Raw genomic sequence first — 14,501 nt, forward strand, 5'->3', positions numbered from 1 at the left:
CCTAAAGTCAAAAGACATGGGGAGTGATCTCATTATTCAGAGAATTATGTTCTGTTAAAGTTTGTTTGCAGTGAATAAGACTCGATGGGGATTCAATATGAATTTCATTTCAATTTATTATGTTCCAGATATGCCCCTTGACCCTTTCTTCATCTATTTACTTATTTGTCTTTTCTCCTTCTAAAATGACTCACTTCGTGGAGCAGAAGGTGAGTACATTTGCCTACAGATTTTTGACGTCATGACTCATTGCACTTTGTTCATTTCCATTTTCATTTGTCATCATGTGATTTTGTGACGTGAGTCATTTACTGTGGTTTATATTGAATTTTCTCCCATTCTTTCATTTTACCCGTCTAATCGTGGACAAACGCAGACACCCGGAACGCTTCTCCTGTTGTGTTGCACCACATTTTGTCTGTCTGCATTTTCTCAGTGGCTCAGGTAAAAGCAACTTTCAGAACCGCACTTCAAAGCGGCTTTTGTGGTTTCTAGACTTGTGTACTATGGCACATCGTGCGCGTCGGGTCATTCACAGAGGTCGCACACACGTTTATTTTGCTGGGACTCACACCTACGGTGGACCTCGTGCCCACGCAACGCAAACATCAGCGCTCTGCTCTTGATGCTGTGCGGTGTGTTTTATTACGCCACATCGACTCTACTTGTGATGTTGCCACATTCTTTTTTATTTTTTGAAGTGTGGCGAGGTTGTAAACATAAAAATCTCTTCCTCGCTGACTCTTTCTATCCTGCTTTGATGACATTTGCTAAAAATTCCAACAGGCAGCTGAGTTATGCAGCTCTTTGTAACATCTTGACATCGTTGGGTTAATGCATTCAAGCCTGCATATGCGGTGAAATTAAACTGTAAAGTTAATGTTCAATTTAAAATCGCCCTTCACTAAAGATGAGATTGAACTTTAATGGCTTTAATATCTCCGTAACAATCCCCATCAATTTTACACTTGTTCGTAATTGCTACTGAGCTTTTTATCTCTAGGATTATCCCCATGGTGTTAACGGGATGATTCTCATCTTCCTTGCTTTCTTAGAAATAGCCAACAATGTGTCAACAATGGTCATTATTTATCCATTATTGTGTATGTCGGGAAAAAAAGACGAGTACATTTCCACCAAAAAACTCAGACATTTTTAGATTAATCTCAGAAAGGTTTTAGAAAGAACAAGAGAATTATTTCTGAGCTTGAAAAGTCAAAAATTTGGTAGAAAATCTTTTTAGGATAATTTCAAAAAACTTAGAAAAGTCAAAAATTTCGACTTCAGACACAAATTTCCATGTTTCACTTTGTGTGCTAGTTTATGTTGATCTATGATCCAAAGTCTCAATAATTAAGTAAAGGAGTTTGTGGTTGCAATGTGACAAAATGTGAAAAGGTTTGAGGTATGTGCTTGCTTTTGCAGATGTAGGCACCATCTTTCTTCTTATATAGACAAGTAAGTTTTCTTTTTCATACTTTTTCCTCATGCCAAGGACTTTTTGGGCCAGACCTTCTGTACACTTGGAGAAATAATCGGCTCAACAGGAGGACGGCTGGAAAGGACCCTGTCGTAAGTCCCACGGGGAAATCCTTGCTTTACTTTTTTTGTTTTTTTTGTTTGGGTGTTGTGTTAATTTATTTTGAATGCAAATTATTTTAATACCTAAAATAATATATTTTGTTCCATATCTATATTGATTACCAAAACACTTTAGCAGAAGCTTGTATTTTTTTTTAACGCTTGAAGCAAATTAAATAGTCTCATCTGTTATGATATTGGACTGGTATGCAATACTTTTCTCTGGCCTTCTATTATGTATTATTTTTCTGATACACCAAAATATATATTTTTAAAAGAAATAATTAATAAATGGTGTAACCTTAAGATATATTTTTTTTATTCTGGATATAAATGTGAACAGATTGCACTTTCAACTCTGAGGTGGCATTTTGTGTTGTCCAGAAAGAAAAGCTGGAATGCAGAGCAAAGTAAATGCATCTGAACTCATTTTGTCTTTTAATATGAAGATGAGGCTGTTACCTTCACACCATGGAGGTTGGCTTGCAGAATTTGTCAACTAAAATGTGAAACAGTATATTATTCACAAGTCATAAATCAGTAGCTGCTGCTGTTTTGCCCAAAGGATTGAAAATGACATGGTTTCACATTTGATTTACTTTGGTGACTCCTTAAAAGTCACCAAAAGACTTTACTGAACTGTCTTGAAATTCAAATTTTTCATAAAAGGCCCTCATCAAGAAATAAAAAAAGGTAATTTTGTTAAATACTATTTTAAATGAATTAAAGTAATCAGAGAGATTGTTCTTTATGAAATAATAGTCTGAGCACTGCAGGCTGAAGGAGTTTTGAGTTTGGTTCAAATATTTTCTAGTTATGAATTGAGTACAGTCGTTTTATCTAACTGGGATTTTATTTTGTCTTCATTTTATTCTAATACCATTCAAATTAATTGTAGCTTTTTTTTTTTTTTTAAATAGACGGTTTAATCAGTAAATCCATTTTGATTTTCACCTGAATTACATGTTCTTCCTCGGTCAGTGGCTTTTGTTCTGACTCTGGTTGTTTTCACATTCGATGGTCTGGTGGACTCGGTTAAATTGTGGACCAAAAGAAAACAAATGTATAAAAATGCAATATTTGTTACATTTTTATGCAACAAATATCTCATGTTATGCTGTCACAAAATAGTGGCAGTTTTAACAAAGATTCATTTTTGCATAAGTTTAGTGCAGCTTAAATGCTCTGAAGATTTCTTCAGAAATCTTGCTTTTCCTCCTTTGTAGTTACAAAGGAGGAAAAGCAAGATTGACCTGTTTATAGACCTGTTTATAGTTTGGTCATTTGTTGTACAGCAAAAACTTTGTTTCGTTTGTTACCTCTTTGATTGAGACACCTTAGTATTTGTATGACATTCTCGAATGACATATTCTAAGAGGACAAGGAGTGCTTTATTGGATTGGAAGTTTTGGCCCTCCAATATTAAGGTGGGATTTGGAAAGCTACAAGCTGACATTTCCTCTGAACAAAGGTCTCATCACATAAAAAAAGTTCACCGCACACTCGTTATCCCCAGAAAGATCTCGTTATAAGTTTTTTTTTTTTTAAAGTGCCCCAGTCTGTTGTAAGAAAAAGCTCTAGAGTTTTAGCTACTGATTTCCTTAGGACACCATTAATTTTGGAATATTAAAAAACAACAGCAGCATGCAGTGCAGACAAATCGTTCATGTTTCAGTTTCCGTGTAATATTTATTCATTTTTTGCTACACTCTAGCAAAAAGGTGACTAGAGTGTGGCAAATCACATTTTTTAGATGTGATTCGCCAAAACAAAGTAGTGAAAACAAAACCTTTTCTACGAGAAACATCTGAAAACTGAAGTGTTTTATTCATGAACATTAGTGAGCAAACTGTATTAGAAAGACAAAGGACAACAGCAGGCAAGTCAGGGAGAAAGTTGTGGAGAAGTTTATAGTAGAGTTTGGTTATTAAACAGAATCCCAAGATTTAGAAATCTCACAGAGTCTCAGAGCAATGTTCAATCATCCAGCACAAGTGCAAACCTACCTAGACCTGTAACATACAGTCAGAGGAGGGAGGAAAAGCTCAGCCTTGTTTAGGCTACATGTAGAGAAGCAATTTTCAGCATCAAAGCTTAAACGCTCATTTTATTTCAGACATCATATAATGGAGGGATCACTCCAAATCGGCGTGGAAACTCTGGAACTATACATAGCCTCATTGAAGGAACTCAGTGTTACTGCCTTCTGCTCAGGCAGGCGGCTGACCAGAGTTTTGCTGCTGTCAGAGTGGAGACAGCCTCTGTCACTGGCTCAGACTCAGACTCTAATGTTGCCTACATATTGTTAAAACCAGGGGATAGAAAGCCATACTTAAAGTTATTCCATCAAATTTTATTTGAATAAAATCAGGAAAGGTGTATGGCCTTCATTAGCAATGTAAAAATAAGTTCTCTTTATATTGTGTCATGCTGATGAAAGACCCAGATTGTTATTTGCAGCATGTTTTGCATACCAATTACTATCAATTGTTTTAGATTGTTTGTGTAGCGTTCTGCTCATCATAACTGATAAAGAGGACAAACAAGTTAAAGTTACATCAAGCTGCTTATTATATTTTATTGCTTTGTAATTTATGCATGTGTTCAGCATGCACTCAAATCTCAAAGCAAGGCTGTTTTCATGCCTGATATTCCAGTAGACCTGGTTGAATTGGGGACCAAAATTGACTGCAGTGTCAAACAAATCAAACACTTTGGAGAACCTGTCCCCCTCCTCGCCTGTGGTGGCGCTGCAGACAGAGCCACTTAAGGAAATGGCATAAAAACCTCTGAACAAGACATGAGTGGAACTTCCTCCTTCACAAAATGTAAAGAAAAGTGGAGTGGCGTCAGATTTTAGTGATTGTAGGATTTCTCTTTTTTTCTTGGTAAAAATCCACAAGCCATTTCTCTAGTGCTAAACTCGCATATACATTTGTTGTATTTACCCATAATGCCCTGCACTCTAACTTTTTTCCTGTTTTTGGAGTGGTCTCCAGTCCACTTGGCATTAACATTCGAGTGGTTGATTTCACTTCAACCAAACCATGATCATGAGTTCACTTTTTTGGTTCGCATCAGAGTTTGATTACACATTCACACCTCCCTAAATGGTGGTGTTTGCATAGTCTGGTTCTAGCCAAACGGACTAGAGCTCAATTAAGAGTGAAAAGAAGAAAGCATCTGATAAAGGAAAATCAAAAAAAGTTCCATTTGCATTTTTCTCCAAGTTGTAGAGGTTACACAGCAAACCTGGAAAAAAAAGGTTCTCTGGTGTGATATCAAAATTGAACATTTTAGCCAGCGTGCAAAACACCAGACCTGGTAAAACCAGCCCCTGGTTCTTCGCTTTGCTTAGATAGAGGGTCTGGACCCTCAGCTATTGAGAAACACTTGTTTTCTGTAAGCATGTAGACAGTGTTGAAGTTTGAAACAATTGCATCAGATTTTACCAAGCGCTAAAGTCTGAATTAATATTGCAGCGTGAATGTGAAGGAAGCTACATTATGAAGCTTGCCAGCATTGTGTGCGCTGTACACCACCATTCCCCACTGCAAAGAACACACATCTTTGTCAGCAATAAAATGTCTTAAACATTCCTTTGCTCCAACTATCTGGAAGTGTGGCCAACATGGACTGCATGACTTCGCTGACTTCCTTTGCTGTTGTTGCCAAACTACAACTATAAGTAGACTATTCTAAAACAGCGCAGAAAAACGTCATTGATTTCAACCCCTCCTTCTGTTTGCTGACTGGCCCAGTTGAATTTCAGCTGGAGAAATCCCAGAAGGAGGACTGAAGGGAATTGGGAATGGAGTGTAAGGCAAAGACCAGGTAACTGGGACTGGAAAGTTGATCAGAATTGGTAAAAGATGGATGGCAATACTGGAAGGCTGCAAAAGACTTGAGACTCGGAAAGTGGTTCACCTTCTAGGACTAAGAGCCCAAACATAAAATGGAATGGTTTAGAGCAAAGCATATTCATGTGCTAGAATGGCCTACTCAAAGTTTACCTCTCAGTCCAGTTGAGTAGAATCTTTCAAATATATCCTGAGAAATCCCAAAAATATAACAAACACTTCCAACACAGTCTGACTGAGCTTGAGCTATTTTACAAACAAGAATGGACAAAAAATTCAATCTGATAAAAAAAGAAAAAGCAGGCCGCTCTGCTCTATGTGGCTCTTTTTTGTTCTTAGTGAATCCTCCTCTCACTGAGGTTCACTCACTGCTAAGCATTAGAATTTAATTAGATTCTCATTTGCGATGACATCGATGCTAGCAGTGCCGTCTCCATCCCCTCCGGTTGTCACACAGCTTCGCAGATCAATGTGGGTAGGTACAGTGAGATTCAGCTCCTCACCATCATCTCAACACATAAACACGGAGTTCCACACTCAGCTGCTCTCACCAACATCAGACTAACACCGCACTGGTTTACATTTATTTTCCTCTTAGCTTCAGACCATGACCACTTTGTTACACTTCACAAAAACATTTCTAAAGCAAGGAGACACAGCATGAGCATGTTGGAATGTATGCGAGTCGGAGTCTTGTGTGTGTGATACAACAAAGAGTTGCAGAGATCTAACACAAAGACAAAAAATTATCTCTGCTCTGCTGGCGTTATTGCACTGGCTTTCCTGTTGACAGCAGTAAGTAGCTCCTTGTCGCTTAACTGCTTGTTAGGTCTTCAGAGTCCAAAAGAAGTGGGTATGCACAAAGTTCCTTTAACGTGACAGAGTTGTGTTTCTAAAGAAGATAACATGAAGTTGGTGGGTAATGTTTAAAACCTGAAGATACACTTTTAAGTACATAGTAGTGGGCGACTGAGTACGTTCCCACCAAAACCTTAAGAGATTGAAATGACCCATTTGGAGATCTCGCCATTTTAATTTGTTTGCTTGTTAAGTTCTGGTAACGGGTTGAGAGTTTCAGGCCGGGGGCAGTATGGTCACATGAGGCACTGACCCCAACCATCCATCCTGTGACTTATTTTGGTGGTTTCCACTTGTCAGGTCTTTCTCAATGAGGGCAGAACTGAGACTGATGGCTGTGCTACCGCATAACTAGTTCTGACACCGTCAAGGGGAAACATCGCCATAATATTGTAATTTATGTCCAACAAACAAAAGGTTCATATCTCCATACCGATTGGACAGATAACCAGGAACACAAATGCAATATCAAAGACTCGACCATTTCCTGACAAGGCCATGTCTTCTACAAACTCTTAGTTCAGAAGAATGCTAGCCATCCTTCATTCTGAGCGTCAAACAAATTGAAATTATGAGAATAAATCTGCTTAATTGAAACACTCCCATTTTGAAAAACAGGTGCTTTGATTGAAAGTTTTTGCATTTCAACTGTAGCGCCATCTGGCTTTGACCCGTGTCAGTTCTGCGAAGTACATCAATTTTGATACGACTGTAAAACCTCCTCATCCCAACTTTATATCGACAAAAGTGAGTTTTTTCCAAATCCCATGTTTCCCTTAAACAAATTTATTTTGTAGATAGGTACTGGAAACGCACCTATAGACGGATCAGTAAAATCTGAGTTTCATTCTCCTCGAAATCTAAACCTATTTATTTATTTATTTATTTTTATCACAGATTCAGAGTAGCTTTCTTTCCATTTTAATCTTAATTATTTTCTGTCCCATTTATAAAAATATGTACATATATTGAAAAAAAACAAGCGACCTAAATATCTATATATGTGTAGATATTTAGGAACACTTGCTGGGACTAATTGAGAATATCCTGAAGATGAATGGTCAGCCATCAAAATAGGACAAACTTGGGTTTTGCTTCAGGACAACGACTCAAAGCCTACTAGCAAAGTCCTCTTAAAAAATAACTCAAAAACTCAAACAAAATAAGGTTTTTGAGTAACATCATGAAAGTCTGTATTTAAACATTATTGAGATGGTTTGGTATGACCTTAAACATGCTGTTCATACTTAAAATCAATTAACTGTGGCTCAATTCCAAAAAATAAATAAAAATCACCCAAAGCACTCACTACCACTTATTGCAAGCACTTGATGCCAGTTGTTGCTACCATGGATGGCACAACAAGTTATTAGGTTAAGGAGGCAATTACTTGTTCCACACAGGGCTAATTTGGTTTAGGTAGCTTCTTTCCCTTTAATAAAAGATTTTTTTAATGATCCAAAACATGTAACTCTTACAAAACAATCCATGAGAAGATATTAGTTAGGGGAGCAAAGACTTTCCCACAGAAACAGGCTTAACAGTTTGTATCCTGACAGCCTGTGCAAGGCAGGAACTAAAACGAGAGAAATAACAGCCTAGAAATAAAAAAAAAGGGGAAACAATAAGAGACCAGCAGAGCCCAATCACTATTCTTGCCATATGGTCAGCGTCTCTGAAGGCTGCCTACAGGGAATAGACAGCTGTCTGCTTCTCCACATACATCAGACGCAGCAGAAGCCCACAGGGGGAGAAGTAAGGGATGATGGGATATGAAGGCAAATGGGAGAGAGGCGGGGGGACCGAGAGAGGACGTCTCTGGGTGACGGACAGCATGATCAGTCAGGAAGGAAGTAGAATGATGAGAAATACCTTAGCTAAAGGAAGAGTTGGTGGAGGACAAACTTCACGAGACAGGTTTGTATCTGCTGCCTAGGCTGAAAGGAGCAGAGAAACCAATTAGACACATGCTCAAGAAGATTATATATTAAAAAAAAAAAGAAAAAAAGAAAAAAACTTTCATTCGTGCAGTCATTATTAGAAATTTGTCCCCCTGTGCCGTCACCCAACACTGGGACACAATTCCTGCAGCTTCCCCATGTCTGTGGGTGTTTTTTTTATTTTTTATAGGTCAACAGTTTTAGAAACGGGCAAACTGAGCACTCCTTTCCCCCACTTTACCTGTGTGTTGCCATGGGAACCCAAGGAGGCTATCAGCAGAGGCGGCAAAAGTGTAACAGTGATCTGAAATATACACCCATTAGTGAAATAAATAAAATAATAACAACAAAGAAATAAACGAGGGGCCGAGCCATCCTGGAGGTATTTTTGAAACCGAGGTTTATCTAGAGAAACCCCCTGACCTCGGGTACACCAAATACACCCATGCAATCGATGTGTGTCCATGTTCAGGAAGTACAGCAATGCCGAGCATGAGCTGTAACTTTGAATGTGCCAATTATTATCTGTTACAGATGAGTAATGAAAAAGAATAAAACCCAGACGAATCAATCATTCCTTAATGCAATCAGGGATGAAAAATTGAGGCCCATCCATTAACAGTCCCGCCCACTGCCAGGTTTCCACATGTAGATTGATAATGTGGACTCTTAAAGCATTGCCTGTTGTGTTTGGGATGGCAAGAAGTCATGTTTTTCTGGGTTTCCGCTGCAAGACGGCGGTTAACACGTTGGCACCGGGTGTCGGAGGCCAAGGTGGGGATTGGGGGCAGTTAGCGGGACGCCCTCTCCTCATGAGCGCGAGCCACAGACAAAGGCTAGCGGGTAAAAATAGAACGAAAACAACCGTAATGAATGAAAAGACTGTCAGCGAGACAGAATAACACATTTTCTGCTCTGTGAGCGGTCGCAAAAAACACTGGGCAGACGGAAGCAACTGTTTTGCTGCCATGACTGATAAGCTGCATGCAGAGTTGCCTGATGCTCTGATGAAAGGCAATAGAATTTTCAGATTGATGCAACAGTTTGGTTTATTCAAAAAGTCTATCTTACCACAGTGCTTTGGAAAAGTTTTTTTTATTTTTTTAATTGTGTTATGTAACAAGTAGAAACTTCAATGTATTTCATGGTGATTTCCTGGGATAGACCAACATAGAGCTCATGTTGTGATTAGGATGGAAAATGATGCTTGTTCAAATATTCATATTACAAAACAAAAAACTGCTGTGCAAATTGAAGCTGACATTTCTAGCCATTTGTTGTTGACTGAGCTTGAGGTAAATTACAGACTGGGTGGAGAGCCTCTGTGCATATCAAGTCATGTCACCTGATTCTACATTGAAGTTCTGAACTGTGAACTTCAATGTAGCAGTTGAATATGTTTCTTGCAGTTTAATTAACCCACTAACCTTTACATGGATGGCAGTGCTGATCTGTCAGTTGGTTAGAGTTAGCTTAATAATTCCTGAGTGGATTGCGCCTTCTTGAGCCTTTCATGATGATAAAAACCTCATCCTCTTTCGTCTTTTGATCCTTCTTATAAAACTGCACTGGCTTCTCATTGATGGGATGTAAAGCATAAACTGTGATAAAAACCAGCACACTTTGTTCGTAATATTTGTGTGAAGATCACTAAATATGAGAGAAAGTTGTGATCATAAGGTTTCATGCTTTAATACTGGGTATCAATGGGCTTTTGCTTGGTGAGCAAGAAGATCTTGTTTCCTGGCAAAGTGCTATCCAGTTATAAACAGCATTAGTCTAACCTGTTATTATGGGCAACTGCTAAAAGGCCATGTTGTCCTTTTATTTCTCAATTATTTTCTGTCATGCAGTGTAGGCTGAGTTGTCTTTCGATTATAGTTGTAGGTGAGCTTCTGACCCCCATGCAAGATAACTCTCAGTACAACAAGGGAAGATTTAAATCATGGTTAAATAGACCTTAATGTGTAGATCTTAATGTTGACAGAACACTGGGAGTAATAACAGATGGATCATAAGTTGATACATATGAATTTGAAAGCAGGAGATGAGAGATGAGGCTATGAAGCACTAAAATCCGTCAGTAGGAATGAGAGGAATCGGGGAGATTGGTCTGTGTGGGGGTTTGTTGTAGCCAAAGGTGAATGAACTTGGAGCAGTTTGAGTGGAGAGGACAGAGGAAAGGTTGAACTGAAGAGCGATGGAGGCTTGGAGCAGGTTCAACGGTGACAATGTTGGTGGGCAGACAGGTTGTACAGATGATGAAGTTAGGTAAAACCTGGACTTGGTACAAAGGACAAGACCAAGAAGGAGATTACCTTATCAACATAGCCTGGTTTTGTCTTTGTTTACTGCTCTTACTTTGAAGTTAAAGACTGTTTTTATTTTTTTATTTTTTGTCTGGTGGGAGCATCCACTGCCTTGAGACTTTCTCCAACTGACTAAACATAATGTTACCATGCAAAATGCAAGTTCACAGCAGTTAAATTTACTATCCAACAAATATGCAACTCAAGACAATACTTTGCGATAAGATTATTGCACACTCAGGTATTACGATGACAATATAGTTGTTGTATATTGTGCAACAATATACAATCTTTCCTTTTGCAGGATAATTCATTTACCACTATTCTTTAATCATCTGCTGTGAACATATTATTTGCTGAACTTGTTTCCAGACCTGATTGAGCCTCTGTTTTTTCCATTGTTGTCTATTTTGAGTTATTACTAGATTTGCTGGACTCCAATGAGAAAGTCGGCCTAAATTTAAGATCTGAGACTATGAAACTCTGTTAAATCTGTCTCATAATATCGTGGCATACCTGTGAACACATTTCCATGTCACCATCTGTCCCCTGTGGTCCTCGTCCTCCAGTACCGTCACCTGCCATCTGGCCCTGTAGTTCACAACTCATCTGGCCAGCTCTGTCATGACAAGCACACAGACAAAACTCTTCTTTTCTGCTGCTCTTCTGTTGGAACGAATGCTAAACTTTAGACCTGATGCTAAATGTGTGAACATTTTTGTGACCCTGTTATGAATCTTGTTATTACTACAGGTGGGCCTGTCTAGCTTCAAGCTTAATGAGTGCTACCCTCAGGGAGGATTTGTGTATGCTGATGTGAGAGTGTTGAGAAAATAGTGGAATAACTGAGTTTTATATTTCTATCAATTTCAAAACTCCATTAAATCCATTGAGCAGATTTTTATATCTTTCAACTGAGAGACATTAGCTACTCCTAAGACACATGGCCATTTAGACCCCACAAGTTTTTTACTTGTGCGCAGTTTGGAAGAATCGCACTGATCCTGTGTGCACTTTTACAAGTGTTTCTTTGTGTAGTTTTGGAAATTGAAGGAGGGTTAATCAAGGATTTGTTTGTGTATTTTGCTAATTTATTTCTCTGCCATAAACAGTGACATTTATCCATCACCAGAAGCACTTGCTGAAACAGCAAAGGATTCTTAGTTTAAAGAAGATTATCTTACACTAGTGAAACCAAATATTTATCTATTTTTGTTTACTGATTTATAAATTACTGTTGGCTAGTGGTGGGCATATTTCCACTAATCTGCTAATAGCAAATTTTTTTTTGTTTAGCGGTCCAAAACTTTTGGTACCTTTTTAAACATTTAGTGCACTTTGCTTCCCCTAAATTATTATACATGGCTGTTTGTATAAACTTCCAGTTGAAGAAAGTTCAACATCTGTGTTGAGGTTTTGGTTATCGAGTGTTAAGAGTTCTACAAGTAGTTCAGTGTTTAAATTTATGTTATTATTTTGAAGTGGGTGAAGACTGTCTACGCAGCATTTCTGTTTCCTCTTCTCACTCTCTCTTTTAAAAAAAAACTTTACTGAGAAAGTGGCAGGTATACAACAAACAGATAGATGTGGTACACACAAGGAAACAAAACTTACACAAACAAGCAAAGGTGTTAATTAAACAAATACATGCAGAGATTCACATAATTGAATTTATTGCTTTAGAATTATCTTCCACTAAATACCATTTTGGAACTGCTGGCATTTTAACATTAAAGCTTCTAATACTCATATTTTGTGCTTTATGGTTAGTGCAGCTAACTTTTTAGCTGGCGGTGCCCACCACTACTGTTGACATTTTATTATTTTGTTATATTTTCCATATCCTCAAACATCAACTTGTAATCAATTGTCATTTTATAATGTATATGAACAATCTGCTTTTGTGAAGAGAAACAAAAAAATGTGGTGTGCATTTTAATCAAACTACTATGTGAAATGCAGTTCAATACAGTTCTTTTAAAGATACCTGTAAAACTTTGATTTTTGTCTTTTTGTAATAAAATTGTAATAAAATACATTCAAATCTGTAGTTGTAACATGACAAAATGTGAAAATCTTTATGGAGCGAGAATATTCTCAATTTCAAAATCAATTTAGCTAGTTATGAGACATTTTCTCTTTAATCAGTCAGTTAAAGTTTTATCCATATCAGTTTTCTGTAGTACTTCCAAATTGTGAAAATAACACCCACATGCTGTACCTGGAGCTTCTCTCAACAGTGTGATGTTTTCTGTGGCAGAGATCTGTTCAGCACCCTCTGAAGCAGAGGTAAAGGGGATTGAGTAAATGTTTAAAACACAGACAATTTCCGCTTTGGAAACCATAATTGGCCTTGAACTCACTCATCAGCCAAAAATGGGACGCAAAAAAATCCTTCAGCGAAGAGCCTGCTACACCCATCAGCTTCAACCTTCAGCAGGCAGACATGCAGAAGTGCAGCTACTTTTCTGGATTTGTCGCTTTATGGTGCTTCTCTTCCTGCAAAATGTAGCCACACTGACAAAATTACTGAAATAAAACGCTGCATACTTAATGTAAGTAATGTAGTAGAAGCAGCAGTGTTCTAAAAATTTCTGGTGTCCTTCCGGGATAGAGGATAAATGTTTAAACTCAGGTGGATTAAAATGATCTGAAAAGTCTGCAGCTTGTGTTTCAGTCCATGAATATATATGTTGGTCCTTATTTTGTGCTTTTGCTTGGTTAGTTGTCAGAACTTCTGTGGACTGTACTTCCTTATCTTTGCCGAATGTTTTTGTCTTGTGATTGGAGTCAAGGAAAGCTGTGAACTTGTGACAGGCAATATGGACTGCATTTATTGACATAACCAATGAATCTTCAGGTACAGCATATTTTCTGCAACAAGTTTGAGTGAAGCATGTATGTGTGCATTACAAAGACAGAAAACAGCTGTTCTCGAAACATCAACCTGAGAAGGGTCATGAGGTCTTTTCCAAACAATTAAAACTCCTTCATTATATAGTAATAAAGACTATCATCTTGGAAAACATTTAAATGGTTGATAATCTTCTAAAGTGTGGATGTCCGGGGAAATGTAAAAGTAATCTTCTCTTTGTACGATTGGCTTTACATTTTCCAAATAGCTTTATGTTATTCTTTCATCAAAAACAAACCTGAATTGTTGCCTTGATTCTTTCACACATGTTTGAAGAATCCTTGACTCTCCCAAGGTGACCACTCATAGCAGTGCCTTAATGCTGTCTTCCACAAAGCTCCACCTATTTACTCAAAGTTCCTCCTTATTTCTAATGGAATAATTTGTCACATACGACTACAAAACATCCTCAGAAACAAGCATCTCATTTTGCTTAGGATCTTTGCTGAGAGAGAACCTTACAGACATTGTAAGCTAATGCTAACGCATTGGGAGTGTAGTCAACAAAAGTCCAAAATGCTGGACTGTACTGTGGTTCGTGTAGCTGCAGAAAATTCCCTGAATACATCGTCAGTTATAATAGCAAGAAAAGGGACACTTATTCTTGGTAAACAAATCAATATGTCATCAGTTTCATTATTTATAAGTAAAACCAATATTACATTCGTGTTTAATGAGTGGGTAATTATGTTAAAAACATATTAATTAACCACTCTGGAATATGTTTTTAATTGATTAATTTATAAAATGATAACCCTACATATTGGTTAAAAGCTAAGGTGGAATGTCTTGAGTAAAATACTGTTGGACAAAAATCTATTGTGAATATTCTGCTTTGATGCTACTAATCCAAACAATGCCATATATCAGTGATATCAAAATACATTTGATGTCACTATAAAGGAATCCATGATGTTAGCTGGTCTTTTATTAAGCATCTATTGTGTTCTAGGTTACAGTGTTAGCATCCAGTGTCAGCTTTGGTTTGTTTTCCTCTAGTTGTTTATAGCATATGGAATATCTCATATAATAAACCTTA

The 14,501-nt window shown here is 37.7% G+C and overlaps 1 protein-coding gene across 1 annotated transcript in view; it reads left to right on the plus strand.

Annotated features, from left to right (window-relative positions):
* Positions 1-14,501, plus strand: part of LOC106947665 (copine-9-like) — a 111,439-nt gene that overhangs the window by 40,790 nt on the left and 56,148 nt on the right. Inside the window, exon 6 of the mRNA XM_015032815.1 lies at positions 1,493-1,572. Coding sequence (XP_014888301.1) covers positions 1,493-1,572 — 80 coding nt within the window. The remainder of the gene's footprint in view (positions 1-1,492; positions 1,573-14,501) is intronic.

This window comes from Poecilia latipinna, unplaced genomic scaffold (assembly GCF_001443285.1).
Source record: "Poecilia latipinna isolate Pla-1442-1.1 unplaced genomic scaffold, P_latipinna-1.0 Scaffold251, whole genome shotgun sequence".
NCBI lineage: Eukaryota > Metazoa > Chordata > Actinopteri > Cyprinodontiformes > Poeciliidae > Poecilia > Poecilia latipinna.